The sequence below is a fragment of the Oncorhynchus kisutch genome, linkage group LG2, assembly GCF_002021735.2.
Source record: "Oncorhynchus kisutch isolate 150728-3 linkage group LG2, Okis_V2, whole genome shotgun sequence".
In the NCBI taxonomy this organism is placed as follows: domain Eukaryota; kingdom Metazoa; phylum Chordata; class Actinopteri; order Salmoniformes; family Salmonidae; genus Oncorhynchus; species Oncorhynchus kisutch.
Window position 1 is genome coordinate 27960549 of NC_034175.2, and position 17095 is coordinate 27977643.

General features: G+C 43.5%; 1 protein-coding gene across 7 annotated transcripts in view; it reads left to right on the plus strand.

Moving 5' to 3' along the window:
- snap91a (synaptosome associated protein 91a) overlaps nt 1–17095 on the plus strand; it is a 51910-nt gene that overhangs the window by 18200 nt on the left and 16615 nt on the right. For 6 of the 7 annotated variants that reach the window (XM_031792419.1, XM_031792413.1, XM_031792405.1 and 3 more), the window contains 12 exons: nt 1335–1477; nt 3831–3906; nt 4122–4224; nt 6664–6757; nt 8462–8573; nt 8760–8866; nt 8977–9018; nt 14317–14378; nt 15218–15241; nt 16188–16200; nt 16378–16526; nt 16810–16886. In XM_031792419.1, coding sequence (XP_031648279.1) covers nt 1335–1477; nt 3831–3906; nt 4122–4224; nt 6664–6757; nt 8462–8573; nt 8760–8866; nt 8977–9018; nt 14317–14378; nt 15218–15241; nt 16188–16200; nt 16378–16526; nt 16810–16886 — 1002 coding nt within the window. The remainder of the gene's footprint in view (nt 1–1334; nt 1478–3830; nt 3907–4121; nt 4225–6663; nt 6758–8461; nt 8574–8759; nt 8867–8976; nt 9019–14316; nt 14379–15217; nt 15242–16187; nt 16201–16377; nt 16527–16809; nt 16887–17095) is intronic. The other variant, XM_031792422.1, reaches the window with a different exon arrangement.

Here is a 17095-nt window from a genome sequence, read left to right on the forward strand (position 1 = left end):
CCACACTGGGTCTCTGCGAGGAGTCGAGTTGAAGTCCCCATTGGTTAGCCCCCAGAATTGCCCCAGACATTATGCGTAGCCTTTGACCCAGAGGTTTCTGTTTCTGTTTGTTGGTGTATAGATAATCTGAATCCGTGTTTTAACTTGGCCATTGTGTGTGTGTTGTCCATGTATGACTCAGTGTGTGTATTTTGAGAGAGAAGGAAATAGTGAGGGTGAGAGAAACAGAGGAGGGGGTGTACAGGCTGCTGGCTCATCAATACACACACAAGAGGCACCCTACCTCACTGGAGGGGACATCCACACCAATCAGCCCTTGTGTAACCTTTATTCAACTAGGCAAGTCCGTTAAGAACAAATTCTTATTTACATTGACGGCCTACCAGGGAACAGTGGGTTAACTGCCTTGTTCAGGGGCAGAACGACAGATTTGTACCTTGTCAGCTCAGGGATTCAATCCAGCAAACCTTTCGCTTACTGGCCCAACGCTGTAACTGCTAGGCTACCTGCCACCCCATAATGATGATAGCATGATGCTAAAAGGTTGAAGGAGACATCATACTGTAACATGTCGGTGACCGAACTCTGACCTTCAGAGCATCCCGTCTATCACTACCTGCCTCCTTCTCTCTATGACTCCAAACTCATCTGCAATATCTCATGCATTAGGCATGTATATGTGTCATTTATATGAGGAATTTGACTGAAAACTACCAAGCACGACAGGAATCCATCCTATCCCACCACCGTAAATAGATTTTCTCTGAGCACATGTTGGCTGATTTGTGTTGGTGAGGGGGAGGCAGAACAGCTTGAAATTTCCCATCCTGTCTGTCTGCTCAGATGGCACCACCACTCTCTCTGGCTCTCTGTCTGTAGCTCTGCCCTGAGTGATGCCTTTCTCTCACAATTGTAGGGAAATCCCACTCTCGTCTCTCTTCTCCTCACTCTGTACCTGCATCAGTGTAACCCGGGGGATGAAAGGACACTATTGACCAACAGGATGCTCTGTCTGTCTGTCTGTCAGTTCAGGACCAATTTAACTATTTCCAGGAAGCAGAAGCTCTGGATTAAAGCGATAGGGCCGGTGGCAAATACACTGTGAAAAGGACAATGTATTATCATTTTGACAATGTAAAGTACTTGGAGAGTTTGTAACCTATTTGTTTGTAAGCGTGTAACCGATCATTGTCGCTGTTCGCTCAGACCTGATCGAGGTACGAATTGACCAAGCCTGATTATGTATGGGATTGTACATTTACATGTATGGGGAAATTTCATTAAACACTATTTTTCATTTTTCACACTATTTTTCACACATTATTCTCCCTCAGACCTGATTGAGGCCACCAAGGAGACCAACGTGAACATCCCACAGATGGCGGACACGTTGTTTGAGAGGGCCACCAATGCCAGCTGGGTGGTGGTGTTCAAGGCCCTGATCACTACGCATCACATGATGGTCGCTGGCAATGAGGTGAGTGAAAGCCAGCACCACCACTGCTGATCCTACTGATCCTATGGGAGGGCCTGTAGTTAAAAGGGCTGGGATGTGATTGGCTCTTGTTTATATACTTTGGTTGTATTGGACATGCAGAGTTTTTCATTTTTTGGTCTTCGTTTTTAGTTGGCCAACCCTCCTCCTGGAGAGCTACTGGGTATGTAGGCTTTTGCTCTTTCCCTGCTTTAGACTACTAATCAGCTACTCATCAGGACCCTGATTAGCTGAATCAGGTGTACCCAGTAGCTTTCCAGGGGAAGGGTTGGCTACCTCTGCTCTGGAGGATTTGTTAGGTTAGGTTAGAAGCCTGTTTGTCTGAATACACTGAGTGTACAAAACATTAGGAACACCTTCCTAAAATATGGAGTTGCAGCCCCTTTTGCCCTCAGAACAGCCTCAATTCGTTGGGGGGGGGGGGGGGCCCATGGCCCATGTTGACTTGCTTCTTCACAGTTGTGTCAAGTTGGCTGGTGGTCGATCTCTAGTCCGAATAGCTCATTCCGTCTCATCCCACAGATGCTCAATTGGAATGAGATCTGGCAACGGGGCAGGCCAATGCAGTAAGCTGAATCCATTGTCATGTTCGTGGAACCATTGCTGGATACCCCTAGCCTCGTGGCATTGGGCATTATCCTGCTGGGAAAAAATTATTTGCAGATCTCAAAAATCTCTAGTTGAAGTGGATTTAACAGGTGACATCAATAAGGGATCATAGCTTTCACCTGGATTCACTTGGTCAGTCTTGGAAAGAGCAGGTGTTCAGTCAGCCATCTAGATATTCAGTAGTTCCATCATTCTGTCTGAGAGAGAGTCTGTAGATCAGAAATCAATGGGGAAGAGGACATGTGCACTTATGTTGCCATTGGTGACACAGTGTAACTGGCTTTTTGAAGAGGTCTCTTCAATCATATGCCCCCCCCCCCCCACCATTATTAATCTCATCACAGTGTGTGTATGTATGTGCGTGCATCTGTGTTTGTGCATGTTTGTGTGTGTGGGTTTGTATTTGACTGGCCAGTGCATTGCAGCCCCTCAGCATAAATTTCCCCAGAGCCTTATGTGTAGAGACAGATGTGTGGGGTTTAGCTCGACGTCTGGAGTATGTCTGTTGGCATGAGACTGTACACTGTCTGAAATAGGGAGGAGGAGAAGGAGTGTACTACAGTATCACAAATATATATGTTTTACACCAGATAGGTGCAGTGAAATGTGTCGCTTTATAGGGTCAGACACAGTAGTACAGCACCCCCAGAGAAAATGCGGGTTAAGTGCCTTGATCAACAGCACCTCAACATATTTTTCACATAGTCAGCTTGGGTATTTGAGCTAGGAACCTTTCGGCTGCTAATCAAATGCTCTAACCATTAGGCTACCTGCCGCCCTAGAGAGGATCTCTCATTTATTTCACCTCAATAAACTGGGCTTTGACTTTTGAATTAACAGTGTAAACGAAAACCCAGGTGTGTATGTGTGTGTGCGTGCACGTATCATGTGTATAGGTGTGAGTGTGTGCAGAGTATTGCTTTTCTTGTCATGTGTCACAATTCCTCCGTAGAAGCCTATTTGTCATTAATGTATTATTGTTTAGTGGGTGATACGTTCTGTATTTGAACAGAAGCATTCTCATTCTCACCCTCCCACTCAGGCACTGTTTTCTTTGATGTTGGCTTTCTGTAATCAATTAAGCTGCAGCATGATCATATCACACTTTTCACATGAATTCCAGTTCCCCCTCAACACAATTATGTGTTTATAATATGAAACAGCTCCTCTGAAACTACACATCTAATCCACTTCCTTTTGCGACTCGTTCGATCCTTTGAAGATTAATGATCTTTTAAAGGCTGTTATGTGTTTGTGTGTGAGTGTGTGTGTGAATATGTGTATGTGTTTTAATACCCGTCAAAATGTCTGGTTCTTTAGGATAACAGACAAAATGATTTGATGAGCTGGTTTGTTGTTTTAGTGTATTGATCCTATCTCCTCCTCTGACTGGTGTGTATTATCTCTCTCTCTCTCTCTCCCTCTCCCTCTCTCTTCCCTCTCCCTCCCTCTCTCTCTCTCTCTCTCTCTCTCCCTCTCCCTCTCTCTTCCCTCTCCCTCCCTCCCTCTCTCTCTCTCTCTCCCTCTCTCTCTCTCTCTCTCGCTTTCTCTCTCCCTCTCCCTCTCTCTCCCTCTCCCTCTCTCTCTCTCTCTTTCACTCTCCCTCTCTGTCTCTCTTTCTCTCTCTCTCTCCCTCTCTCTTTCTCTCTACCTCTCCCTCGCTCTCTCTCTCTTTCTCTCCCTCGCTCTCTCTCTTCCTCTCCCTCTCTCTCTCTCTCTTCCTCAGAGGTTCCTCCAGTTCCTTGCCTCCAGGAACACCCTCTTCAACCTCAGTAACTTTCTGGACAAAACTGGCTCCCATGGTGAGTTAACTCTTGCTCCGGCAGCTCCTCCCCTCCCTGCGTTTACCAGTCCAGCTGTCACCCAGGGTGATCACTGTGAAAACGGTGTCCATGGTGATGAATATGAGCTCCCATGGCCATGCAAACTGGTTTCGCTGGTGATGGCAATGGTCCTCTGTGAGGTGTTGTTGCTATGGAGACATTGAGGTGACATTGGCCTGTTGTCCCTCCCCCAGGCTACGACATGTCCACGTTTATTAGACGCTACAGCCGGTACCTCAACGAGAAGGCGTTCGCCTACAGGCAGATGTCCTTCGACTTTGGCAGAGTAAAGAAGGGGTATGCTGTCTCTCAATAACTCTTAACTCTGTATATTCTGTCCATCAGTGCTGCTTACATTTTTGCATTTCATTTCAACCTCTTCTCTTTATGGGTTTTAAAAAAACAGGATCAAGCTTCAAACAGAGCAAAACACACAGTCTCGCTGCAATATACAAGATGTGTTTTGACCCCTCACCCTCCCACCCCCTCAGAACAAAAATATAAATGCAAGATGTAAAGTGTTGGTCCCATGTTTCATGAGGTGAAATAAAATATCCCAGACATTTTACATACACACAAGAAGCTTATTTCTCGCAAATGTTGTTCACAAATTTGTTGACATCCCTGTGGTGATATGCCAGGTGTGGCATATCAATATTAAACAGGATGATCCTTACACAGGTGCACCTTGTGCTGGGGACACTAAAAGGCCACTCTGAATTGTGCAGTTTTGTCACACAACACAAAGCCACAGATGTCTCAAGTTTTCAGGGAGTGTGCAATTGGCATGCTGACTGCAGGAATGCCCAACAGAGCTGTCGCCAGAGAACTGAATGTTAATTTCTCTACCATAAGCTGCCTCCAACGTCGTTTTAGAGAATTTGGCAGTACGTCCAACCGGCCTCACAACCGCCGACCACGTGTAACCAGTCCAGCCAAGGACCTCCACATCCGGCTTCTTCACCTGTGGGATCATCTGAGAGCAGCCACCCAGACAGCTGATGAAACTGAGGAGTAGTTCTGTCTGTAATAAAGCCCTTTTGTTGGGGAGAACTCATTCTGATTGGCTGGGCCTGGCTCCCCAGTGGGTGGGCCTTGCTCCCAAGTGCCCTCCCATGCCCACCCATGGCTGCACCCCTGCCCAGTCATGTGACATTCCATAGATTAGGGCCTAATGAATTTATTTCATTTGAGTGATTTCCTTATATGAACTGTAACTCAGTAAAATCGAAATTGTTATATTTATATTTCAGTTCAGTATAAAAACAGAGAAATATATTTATTTTCTACTTCTCATAGAGACAACACTTGGCAGAATCACAACCACCTGACCTGTCTGTCAGTCTCAGGGGTCAGTAGGTGGGAGTGATTCGTCTTAAAGCCAGGGTTGCATCAAAGACAGTACAGTAAGAAGATTGGCTAAAACTGCTTCTCCAATAGAAATTCCTGATCACATTTGTAGGCGATATCATGGCAACGTTGGCTAGCATGCTCTAACAGTTATCTCGTGACGAACTGCGCATGTGCAAGCTGTCAAATCAAAGACATTCCTTTGGTATAAAGTTGTTGTTTAAAAAAAAAATATGAAAACGTGTCAGTTTGTCACTTTCACGAGGTTGGAGTAATAACATGTTGGCTCGAATCCAGGTTATGTCTTTAGTTTTCCTGAAAATGTTCAATTAAGGAAGAACTTTTCACTTTTCTCATTGACTTCTCAAACCCCAAACATTAGTCTGGTCTGTTTGGTCTGTTTCACAAGCCTTCCCGGAAGTATCGCAATGTTGTGACTCTGGGTTTAGAAACTCTGTGATTGCACTGTGGGTGAGGGCAGAGTGAGTGGGCTGTCCATGCTTGTGCCTGTAGAGAAACAGACAGATGAATATAGACTACACAGTCTGAATACAGACAGTGAGCTATTACTTAGACTCCTGTCCAGACTGTTGCGTTTTGCTGCCAGACACAAGGTCCCACAGCACAGTCTGTGCCAGCCATGCGGCAGATAGACAGAACAGCCAGGTGTGCAGATAGAGTTCCAAGTGTCTCATATCAGGTGTCATTTTCTAAAGTAGCTAGGAAGCTGGATCCATCTAAAGCCGTTGCTGTGTTAGTGTTGCATCGCAAGGCCTTGACAGATCTCTAGTAGTAATATAATTGTAAATGCCACTTAGCAGAAGCCTTCAAGCAATGCCACTAACAATAAGTCTTTAGTATGTGCATGTGATCCATGCAAGAATTGAATATTACATGCCATTTATCCAAAGCAACTGATTGTCATGCGTCCATACGGGTGTTCCTCGGAATCAAACCCATAATCCTGGCGTTACACACACCATGCTCTACCAACTGAGCCATACAGGACCACAGCACACTCCCTTTGTGTCGCTAGCACCACAGGATCCCACCTCTCTACAGTACTTCCCTATAGATTCGCTGTCCCAGTGGTCTAAATGTGATTTATCCCAATGTAGAGAGTATTAAGTTGTTTCCTCTCATCTCATATCGCTGGAAAAAGAAATGGCAGTGCATTATTGTTTTGCGCCACAATGTTTTTAATGGCTCGTAAACCCATGTATTCGTCAATAGACCTTCATTAGGGTTTAACTCATCATCCTGTATCGGGAAATATTTTTGTATTGATCCCGCTAATGGGAAATTTGACTACGCCAGATCATACAAACAAGTACCAATTGCTCCTCTGTCCGCCTGTCTGTCTGTCCGCCTGTCCGTCTGTATCAGAGCTGAGGGGGTGATGAGGACGATGCCTGTAGAGAAGCTGTTGAAAGGAATGCCCACTCTGCAGAGCCAGATCGATGCCCTGCTGGAGTTTGATGTGAGTATTATGATGATGGTGAAAAGGATATTTGTATCCGTTAGGAAGTGCATTTTTGTTTTTGCCTTAGCACTAGACACCTGATACAATTCATCAAAGCTTGGTGATGAGTTCATCATTTGAATCAGCTGTGCAGTGCTACTGCAGGGCAAAAACTAAAATGTGCACCTCTTTGGGTCCCCAGGACTAGGATACAAAATACTCTGCCTTAGGAAATTCTCTCTGTCATATAGCATGCCAGTATACCCACAGTACCAGTCAAAAGTTTGGACACACTGACTCGTTCAAGGGTTTTTCTGTATTTTTTTACTATTTTCTACATTGTAGAATAATAGTGAAGACATCAGAACTCTGAAATAACACATAGGGAGTCATGTAGAAACCAAAAAAGTATTAAACAACTCATAATATATTTTATATTTGAGATTCTTCAAAGGAGCTACCCTTTGCCTTGATGACAGCTTTGCACACTCTTGGCATTCTCTCAAGTCATGAGGTAGTCACCTGGAATGCATTTCAATTAACAGGTGTGCCTTGTTAAAAGTACATTTGTGGAATTTATTTCCTCCTTAATGCGTTTGAGCCAATCAGTTGTGTTGTGATAAGGTAGGGGGGTATACAGAAGATAGTCCTATTTGGTAAAACACCAAGTCCATGTTATGGCAAGAACCGCTCAAATAAGCAACGGTCCATCATTACTTTAAGACATGAAGGTCAGTCAATCTGGAAAATGACAAGAACTTTGAAAGTTTCTCCAAGTGCAGTCGCAAAAACCATCAAGCGCTATGATGTAACTGGCACTCATGAGGACCGCCACAGGAAAGGATGGCCCAGAGTTACCTCTGCTGCAGAGGATAAGTTCAGTAGAGTTACCAGCTTCAGAAGAGTGTCTAGTTTGAGAAACAGAGAAACAGTTGACGACTTGTGAGGCATCTGTTTCTCAAACTAGACACTCTAAAGTACTTGTCCTCTTGCTCAGTTGTGCACCGGGACTTCCCACTCCTCTTTCTATTCTGGTTAGGGCCAGTTTGCTCTGTTCTGTGAAGGGAGTAGAACACAGCGTTGTACGAGATCTTCAGTTTGTTGGCAATTTCACGATTGGAAAAGCCTTCATTTCTCAGAACAAGAATTGACTGATGAGTTTCAGAAGAAAGGTCTTTGTTTCTGTCCATTTTGAGCCTATAATTGAACCCGCAAATGCTGATTCTCCAGATACTCAGCTAGTCTAAAGAAGGCCAGTTTTATTGCTTTTTGCATTCACACAACAGTTTTCAGCTGTGTTAACATAATTGCAAAAGGGTTTTCAAATGATCAATTACCCTTTTAAAATGATTAACTGGATTAGCTATCACAAAGTGCAATTGGAACACAGGAGTGATGGTTGCTGATAATGGGACTCTGTATGCCTATGTAGATATTCCATAAAAAAATTTGCCGTTTCCATCTACAATAGTCATTTACAACATTAACATTAACATTAACATTAACATTAACATTACTTTGAAACTTACTCAAGTATTTTTTACTGGGTGACTTTCACTTTTACTTGAGTCATTTTCTATTAAGGTATCTTCACTTTTACTCAAGTATGACCATTGGGTACTTTTTCCACCATTGCCAAGCAGTTTACCTACAAACATATTACCTCTCAACTCAAATCTCCCATCCTCAGTGTGATCTAATCTCACCTTGTTTAATCTATAGGTCCATCCCAATGAACTGACCAATGGGGTGATCAACGCGTGCTTCCTCCTGATGTTCAAAGACCTGATCAAGTTATATGCCTGCTACAACGACGGGATCATTAATCTATTAGGCAAGGCTTGGCCGTTTTCTTCTACTTCCTGGGACAATAATCATGTCTTTTTATATTTGAATAAATATTACAGGCTTAATTGGATTCAAGACACGGAAATAGATGTGGTCCTGTTAATTGTATGTAATAGTAACGTCTCTATGTACTGTAACAATAAACATGTTCATTCCCCCTTTTTCCTCACAGAGAAATTTTTCCAGATGAAGAGGGGACAGTGCAAAGATGGGCTGGAGATCTACAAGAGATTCTTGACCCGGATGACCAGAGTCTCTGAGGTCTTCAAAATCGCTGAGGTAAAAGACAAACCCGACAATACACTTTAATGTTGAAAAGTTCAATCCACAGCCTGTATGACAAACATGGTAAATTGGAGGCTCAGCTGAAAAGTAATCTTCTTTTACAGACCATCGGAATTGACAAAAATGATATCCCCGAGCTCACCCAGGTAAGTCCTGTTGGACCTTTTAAGCCTAATTTCCTACACTTTCTCCTAATCTACTAACATTGTATTCACATTGTATTTACATTGTACCAGCATTGCATCTCAGTGTTTTGGGCAAAGCCTACAACTCAGAAATATCTTCTCTAGCAGCATTGACCAATCACAGTATTGGTCATTTTTTTGGGATGAGTAGCCCTGCCAATCACAGTCATGAACAGAGTTGACAGGTCATTGTCTACCTGACCAATGACGAGCTATTCATAGAGTGGGGGCATATCCCATTGATCCATTCTGTCATCCATGCAGCCAATGAGCTGTGCTTCCCCTGTGATTGACAGGCACTCTGCCCCCTTTCTTCTTACTTGCGAGGTGCTGCTTGATCTTCCAGGCTGAGAGTGTGAGTCGTGTGTAGTACATACAGCTCGCCTTTGGGTCATGGCTAGAAGAGGTACAGATTTTGTCAAATTGACGGGTGGGTGAATGTATAATGTGAATGTGTAGCAACCCAAAGATTGCACATTCGAATCTCGTCACGGACAACGTTCGAATTTTAGCTAATTAGCAACTTTTCAACTACTTACTACGTTTGAGCTACTTTGCAACTACATAGCATGTTAGCTAACCCTTCCCCTTTAACATAACTCTTAACCCCTAACCTCTAGCATAACTAACATTAGTAACCTAGCTAAAGTTAGCGTTAGTGTTACGAATTGGAGTTCGGAACATATTCGTTTTGCAAATTTGTGACATATTGTACACATTCAATTTGTAACATATCATACAAATTGTAATTCGTAACATATACGAAATGGATGGTCGACATCCACAAATTAATACATACCATATGAAACCGTGACATATCATACTTAAAGTGAGTGTCCCGGATTTACATTTACTGTGTTACGTCTTCCCTGGAGTCCAGGTTGATGTGATTGAAGGAACAGATTGGAGAAGTCGCAGTCCTTGCAAAGCTATTCCGCTGATAGCTAAGATCTGAGCTAACATTGGTTTTATCTCAACAATTGTATCTTAGTGGGCTAGAATGTTACTATAAAGTTTCCATAATGTCAAAATCACCTGAGATGGTATTTGAAATCCCATGGGCAGTATATGTCCCTCAATTAAGTATGTAGTAGCTCACTGTGTGTAACAAGTGTGCTGAGAGTCGGGAAACAAGTTCAGGGAGTTTGTGTTTTAATAAATAAATGCAACTAAATACAAAACAAGAAACACAAACAACGCACAGCCATGACACTGGAACAGAAACGACAACGAACCCAAGGGAGTGACATATATAAGGGAAGGTAATCAGGGAAGTGATGGAGTCTAGGTGAGTCTGATGACACGCGTAACAATGGTGACAGGTGTGCGCCATAACAAGCAGCCTGGTGACCTAGAGGCCGGAGAGGGACCACACGTGGTGTGTCCCAACTGCTCCCTAACCCTTCCCTTTGGCCCTATAAAGCTTCAATTTTTTGCAGATCTGTAGCTCAACCCCGACACTGCTTTTACCTTTTCCTACGCACTGGAGACTCTTCCGATCTCCAAACATCAAAGGGGTTTAGGCCAAGGCCAAAGGGAAGGGGCATACTCACACTCATTCACGTTATGAAGGCTCTATAGACATGGGTGGGTTATTTCCATTGCAAATGCGGTCAGTGTGGATGACTTTACACTGAGAGCATGATGCACTGATGACCGTCTGGGCTGCTTTAATATCACAGCCTTGGGCCAATGCAGATCTGCAGGGGGTTTGACCACACTAACATGCGTGATTGTTTGGACTACTCGCCAACCGGGAGGGTGGTGAGATGTGAAATGGGGGGTTGACGGCTTACTGTTATGTCAGCTGGTTAAAGCATGGTAATGATACGTTGATTCATGACTGTGGGTTTGGGGGAGTTGTGGAGCATGGATTAGGGTTGAAAGCCCTGTGTGTTTGGATTTTAATGGAGTCCATTGGCTAACTAGCAGATTGACTGGTTAACATTATGTCACAGTTTGGACATTCTGGGTGTTCCTTATTGTGTAGAGAGATTCCTGTCATATTACTAGCACTATTACTATTACTAGTTGTTTATAAACTGTCAAATGAAATGACTGGCTCGTAGAACAATCTATGTGTCTTCATGTACTGTATGTTTGTATGCATGTGGTGGAGAGGCAAAGAGAAAGCCTACATACACTATGTCTAGACTTGGCTCGTTCTTAGGCAGTATCCTTTAAGGCTCTTTCTTAGGCAGTATCCTTTAAGGCTCTTTCTTAGGCAATATCCTTTAAGGCTCTTTCTTAGGCGGTATCCTTTAAGGCTCTTTCTTTGGCAGTATCCTTTAAGGCTCTTTCTTGGGCAGTATGCTTTAAGGCTCTTTTTTAGGCAGTATCCGTTAAGGCTCTTTCTTAGGCAGTATCCTTTAAGGCTCTTTCTTAGGCAGTATACTTTAAGGCTCTTTCTTGGGCAGTATGCTTTAAGGCTCTTTCTTGGGCAGTATGCCTTAAGGCTCTTTCTTAGGCCGTATCCTTTAAGGCTCTTTCTTAGGCAGTATCCTTTAAGGCTCTTTCTTAGGCAGTATCCTTTAAGGCTCTTTCTTAGGTGGTATCCTTTAAGGCTCTTTCTTGGGCAGTATGCTTTAAGGCTCTTTCTTGGGCAGTATGCTTTAAGGCTCTTTCTTAGGCAGTATACTTTAAGGCTCTTTCTTAGGCAGTATACTTTAAGGCTCTTTCTTTGGCAGTATACTTTAAGGCTCTTTCTTAGGCAGTATCCTTTAAGGCTCATTCTTAGGCAGTATACTTTAAGGCTCTTTCTTAGGCAGTATACTTTAAGGCTCTTTCTTTGGCAGTATCCTTTAAGGCTCTTTCTTGGGCGGTATACTTTAAGGCTCTTTCTTAGGCAGTATACTTTAAGGCTCTTTCTTAGGCAGTATCCTTTAAGGCTCTTTCTTTGGCAGTATCCTTTTAGGGATGCTGTCCTGGCCTAGAGGTTATTAGACTCCAAGTAAGTGCCAGTGCGTAGGCAATTGAGACAAGTATATAAGACAAGTATATAACAAAGTATTGAGATACACTATTGTTATTGACCAAATACTTATTTTCCACTTTCTCATTTTGTCTGTCATAGTTGAAGTGTACCTATGATGAAAATTACAGGCCTCTCTCATCTTTTTAAGTGGGAGAACTTGCACAATTGGTGGCTGACTAAATACTTTTTTGCCCCACTGTATGTGCACATCATAAGTGTACTGTAGGCTGAACAGAATCCAGGAGATTCTAGGAGAAAACTGTTCCAATTCATAGAGTCATTATTTTCCTTTAAATGTTCAGTGACGATGCTTGGAAAGTCATTGCAGCGATATCACTGCCAACGGTTTAGAGCAGACCCTCCATAAATGTACCTAAATGTTCCCTGAACAGCTTGCAGTCAGAAAGAATGTATGTCATTTTGGATTGTATCAGGTTGAGACACCTGTTTAATATATGGACAACCGTGTGTCTGTACATGGCCCAATTGGCCTCAGGAAGTGGTGGAAGTGTCGTTACTCCCTGTGGAAACTTTGTGACAGTCAAATCACACACCTGGGTTGTTTTCAATAGGCACGAAATGGAAGAAAACTGTCCAAAACGAGGTTAAATTAGGAGGTGTTATCTGAATGTGTCCAGTAAGAAACGCAGTTTTTTTCATTGTCCGTTGCAAAATGTTTTTCTACAGTGTGAGCTAATAAAAATGACCCAGCTGTAGAAGAATGGTCAGAGTAGACACACTACTACTGGTACTTAGTTCTGAAATGGGTTGTCCTCTTTCATATTGAAAAGGCCTAGATGTTTATTGGGTTATCAGAGGAAGGAGACCAAGGTAAATGGGGCAGGAAAATAACAGTGATTTGTGAGGGAAGTGTGTGAGACTTATTTAGCTGGCCCATTTAGCTTTGACAGCGCACGTGTGGCTTGCTAGATGCTAACTGCTTAGCCTATCAGGTGTACTGCCATCTGTGGCTGCATAGCATGCTTTTCTATGATGTGTTTACTGTCTGTCTGTTAGCCTCAGCATGCAGTATAACTGCATTGTTGGAATCATTGTTCTTTTACATAAGCATGAGTAGTTTACTACATTTAAATTATGGATGGACTGAACTGCTGTGTGAAAGACATTTTGAAGTGCCACACAATTAGCATTGTTTTCCTATTGTCCCCTCGACTTTGTGTGTTCCCTGTTAGCCCTGATGTGATAATTATCTGTGTTCCCTGTTAGTCCCAATGTGCCCATTCTCTGTGTTCCCTGTTAGTCCCAATGTGCCCATTCTCTGTGTTCCCTGTTAGTCCCAATGTGCCCATTCTCTGTGTTCCCTGTTAGTCCCAATGTGTCCATTCTCTGTGTTCCCTGTTAGCCCCAATTGTGCCCATTCTCTGTGTTCCCTGTTAGTCCCAATGTGCCCATTCTCTGTGTTCCCTGTTAGCCACAATGTGACCATTCTCTATATTCCCTGTTAGCCCCAATGTGACCATTCTCTATATTCCCTGTTAGCCCCAATGTGACCATTCTCTATATTCCCTGTTAGCCCCAATGTGACCATTCTCTATATTCCCTGTTAGCCCCAATGTGACCATTCTCTATATTCCCTGTTAGACCCAATGTGACCATTATCTATATTCCCTGTTAGACCCAATGTGCCCATTATCTATATTCCCTGTTAGACCCAATGTGACCATTCTCTATATTCCCTGTTAGACCCAATGTGACCATTCTCTATATTCCCTGTTAGACCCAATGTGAGCATTCTCTATATTCCCTGTTAGACCCAATGTGACCATTCTCTATATTCCCTGTTAGACCCAATGTGACCATTATCTATATTCCCTGTTAGCCCCAGTGTGACCATTCTTTGTGTCAGACCTCCTCTGTCTCTTCTTCTCATCCCTCTATGTGTTTCCCTCCAGACCCTTTAATCAAATCAAGTGTAATCACCTGTCAAGAGCTCCCCTGTTACTCTGTGTTCCCTGACATCAATTTTCCCTTGAGTCTTCATGTTTTAGCGTTGAACATTTCCCTAACCCAGGGTCCTGGAAAGTTACTGGCTTTTGTTCCAGCCCAGTACCATCACACTAATAGTAAAAATAATCTACTAATTATAGTATTTTCCCATCTAAGCCTGCTGGGCTGAAATAAAAGCCTGCACCGCCAGTAGCTCTCTAGGTTCAAAGTTGGAGACCCCTGCTCATAACCTATGTGTCTGATCCATGTACTGTACGATATACTATAGCCCTGTGGCCCCTGTAGTAAACTGTTGCCCATCTCTTCTTGTTCTCCAGGCCCCTGAGAGTCTCCTGCAGTCCCTGGAGACTCACCTGAACACTCTGGAGGGGAAGAAGCCGTAAGTACCAACCACACTCTCCACCAACCACACTTGAATCCTTACCCCATGGGCGTCTTTGTAACCAGGGTGCTACTTGGGAGTGGGACTACTTTACTTACTATTTACTTCATGTTTGAGAATTCAGCAATCTTACTATGGTTCATATGCATGCATGCACATCCTTAAAGTCTGTGGAGTAAATAAATAAAGAACACACACCCTAAAGGCGAAACAGAAAGTCCTACTGGGGGTGGCAGGTAGCCTAACTGTTAAGAGCGGTTAAGAGCATTGGGCCAGTAACCGAAAGGTCTCTGGTTCGAATCCCTCAGCAGACTAGGTGAGAAATCTGTCAATGTGCCCTTGAGCAAGGCACTTAACCAGAATTGCTCACGTAAGTCGCTCTAGATGAGTGCATCTGTTAAATGACTGAAATGGAAACATTCAGACTCTTTTTGCTGTGGATTTATTTCACCAACACTTCGGCTAAAAAGCCTCCATCAGGGTGTGAAAATAGTATGTGACCATCCAGTGAACCTAAATTAGACCTGTGCTTGACCCTGATGTCCCATAGGCTTTAATTAGGCCCAGCCTCTCTCAATTAACATCATGAAGACTTCCAGTGTATGCCCTCTAGATTGTGTGATTTTTAGGGGCAGTGTTCGGACTGAATCTGTCATCACCAGACTGTCAGTCGTGTGTTCTCGACAGGACCTTAGTAGGGCAATGATCCAGGGTAGTATTTGTGGGGAGCATCATCAGATCGGATGAAATTTAATACGATGACCTTGCTGCTAGAAGTATGGAAAGAAAGTTAGCAGATTTTAGCAAATACCAGTGATTGTCAATGTGTGTTACAGAGAGGATGTTCACAGAGACGATGTGTGAGTATTGTGTTGGATCTACTACAGAATGACTTGACGGGGAGGGCCGGGTCATTACTTGCTGTTGTCTTGTATTGAAATGAATGAAACTGTAAAAAAAAAAAAAGTCCCCAGTTGTTTCGTGACGTTCACATGCGGATTCTATGGAATTTACATTTCAACCTCCAGTTTAAAGTCATGTCTTGCAGCGTTGTGAAGTTCAAATGGGATTCTATAGAGTTTATGTGAACTTGGCATATTTGTGGTTGTTCAGTGTCTCTCCTGAGTTTTGACTCTCTCTCAATATTAATATGAACTTTGACAGCTGACTCACTTTGCGTCGTTTTATTAATAATGTGACGTGAATCTGGTGGCCTAGCTCTTCAATGTTCATGTTAACTTCATTGTCATGTTATTGGGATCAACCCACCTCCTCAAAGCTTTTGATGCATGTCATTGCTAAACATGGGTTTTGTTATGTGTGGAAAGTAAGAATGAAAAGCTTTGTTCAAGGAAGTGGTTTAATATGGTTTTATTCGGTGTTGCAAATCTAAACTACGGATGCAGTACACTCCTAGAAAAAAGGCTTCCATAAGAGTTATTCGGTTGTCCCCGTAGGATAACCCTTTTTTGCTTCCAGGTAGAACTCTTTTGGGTTCCATATAGAACCGTCTGTGATAAGGGTTCCAAAAGGGTTCTACCTGGAAGCAAAAAGGGTTCTTCAAAGGGTTCTCCTGTGGGGACAGCCGTATAACCCTTATTGGTTCTAAATAGCACTTTCTTTCCTAAGACTGTATGTTTTCACAATGGAGTTGCCTGGAAATGCCTGCTCTCTGCCACCAAAACAACAGGGCTTCTTTAGCTGTCAATCTGACACAGCTCAGTAACAGCCATTGTGCTTCACCGTGCATATCATCTGGTGATGCTATGGTGGTTTTAACTCGTTCTTATTGTTTCATTGTTGCAGGTCACCGACCAAGGTGAGTCGGCTACCCCTTATTTTACACCTCAGCCAAACTTTTTGACAACTGCCGACAATTTGAGGATCATTTATTTGTTTATGAGTGTATTCATTTATGAGTAAAACATGTCTGCTTCTGTAACTGTGGTGCGTCGCCAATGCAACTGGCTAACGAGGCTAACCCTCTGTCTGGCAGGAGTGTGAAGAAAATGGCTCCCCGGCCGCAGCCGCCACGCCTACAAAGGCTCCAGCGGCCCCTGCAGCTGCTGCTGCTCCAGTTGCTCCTGCCCGCCCTGGACCACCTGCCAGACCCACGGCGGCACCCACCTTCAAGAGCTCCAACAAGTAGGCGCCCATCTGCTATGGGCTCTTAGGTTGGCCACTTCAAGTGCCACTTCAGGGGCCACACTAGCTTTAACCAGCTATGTTGTACAATCTACAGTCTCCAATCTCCAATTAGCATTTAACGTATCAACAATGTATCTCATTTAACCCTTTTGTCGTTCTCTATTCCTGTCTCTCCTTCTCCTCTCCCCCTTCTTCATTTTGTCTCTTGTCTCTTTCTCTCTCTCTCTCTCTGTTACTCTCTCTCTACCTCCCCCCTCTCTTTCCCTCACTCTATCTGCAGTGCTTTGCTAGACTTGGACCCATTGTCAGACTCCCCATCAGCAGGTGGAGCAGCAGCCTCTGTCTCGTCATGGGGAGGTAAGGCCTTTAATACATTTCATATCTGGGTTGCAATTCTTTATGCCACACTATATAGATTTTTTTTACATGAGCGTTTCTCATTACAGGCCGAGGACTTCCCTCCCTGTTTCAGTTAGTTTTCTTCCGTTTGGTGCCTAATGAATTCCACCCTGCTCTCTTTCATGCTTTCTACCTACATCCTCCTCTCCACCCTTACTCAAGGGAAG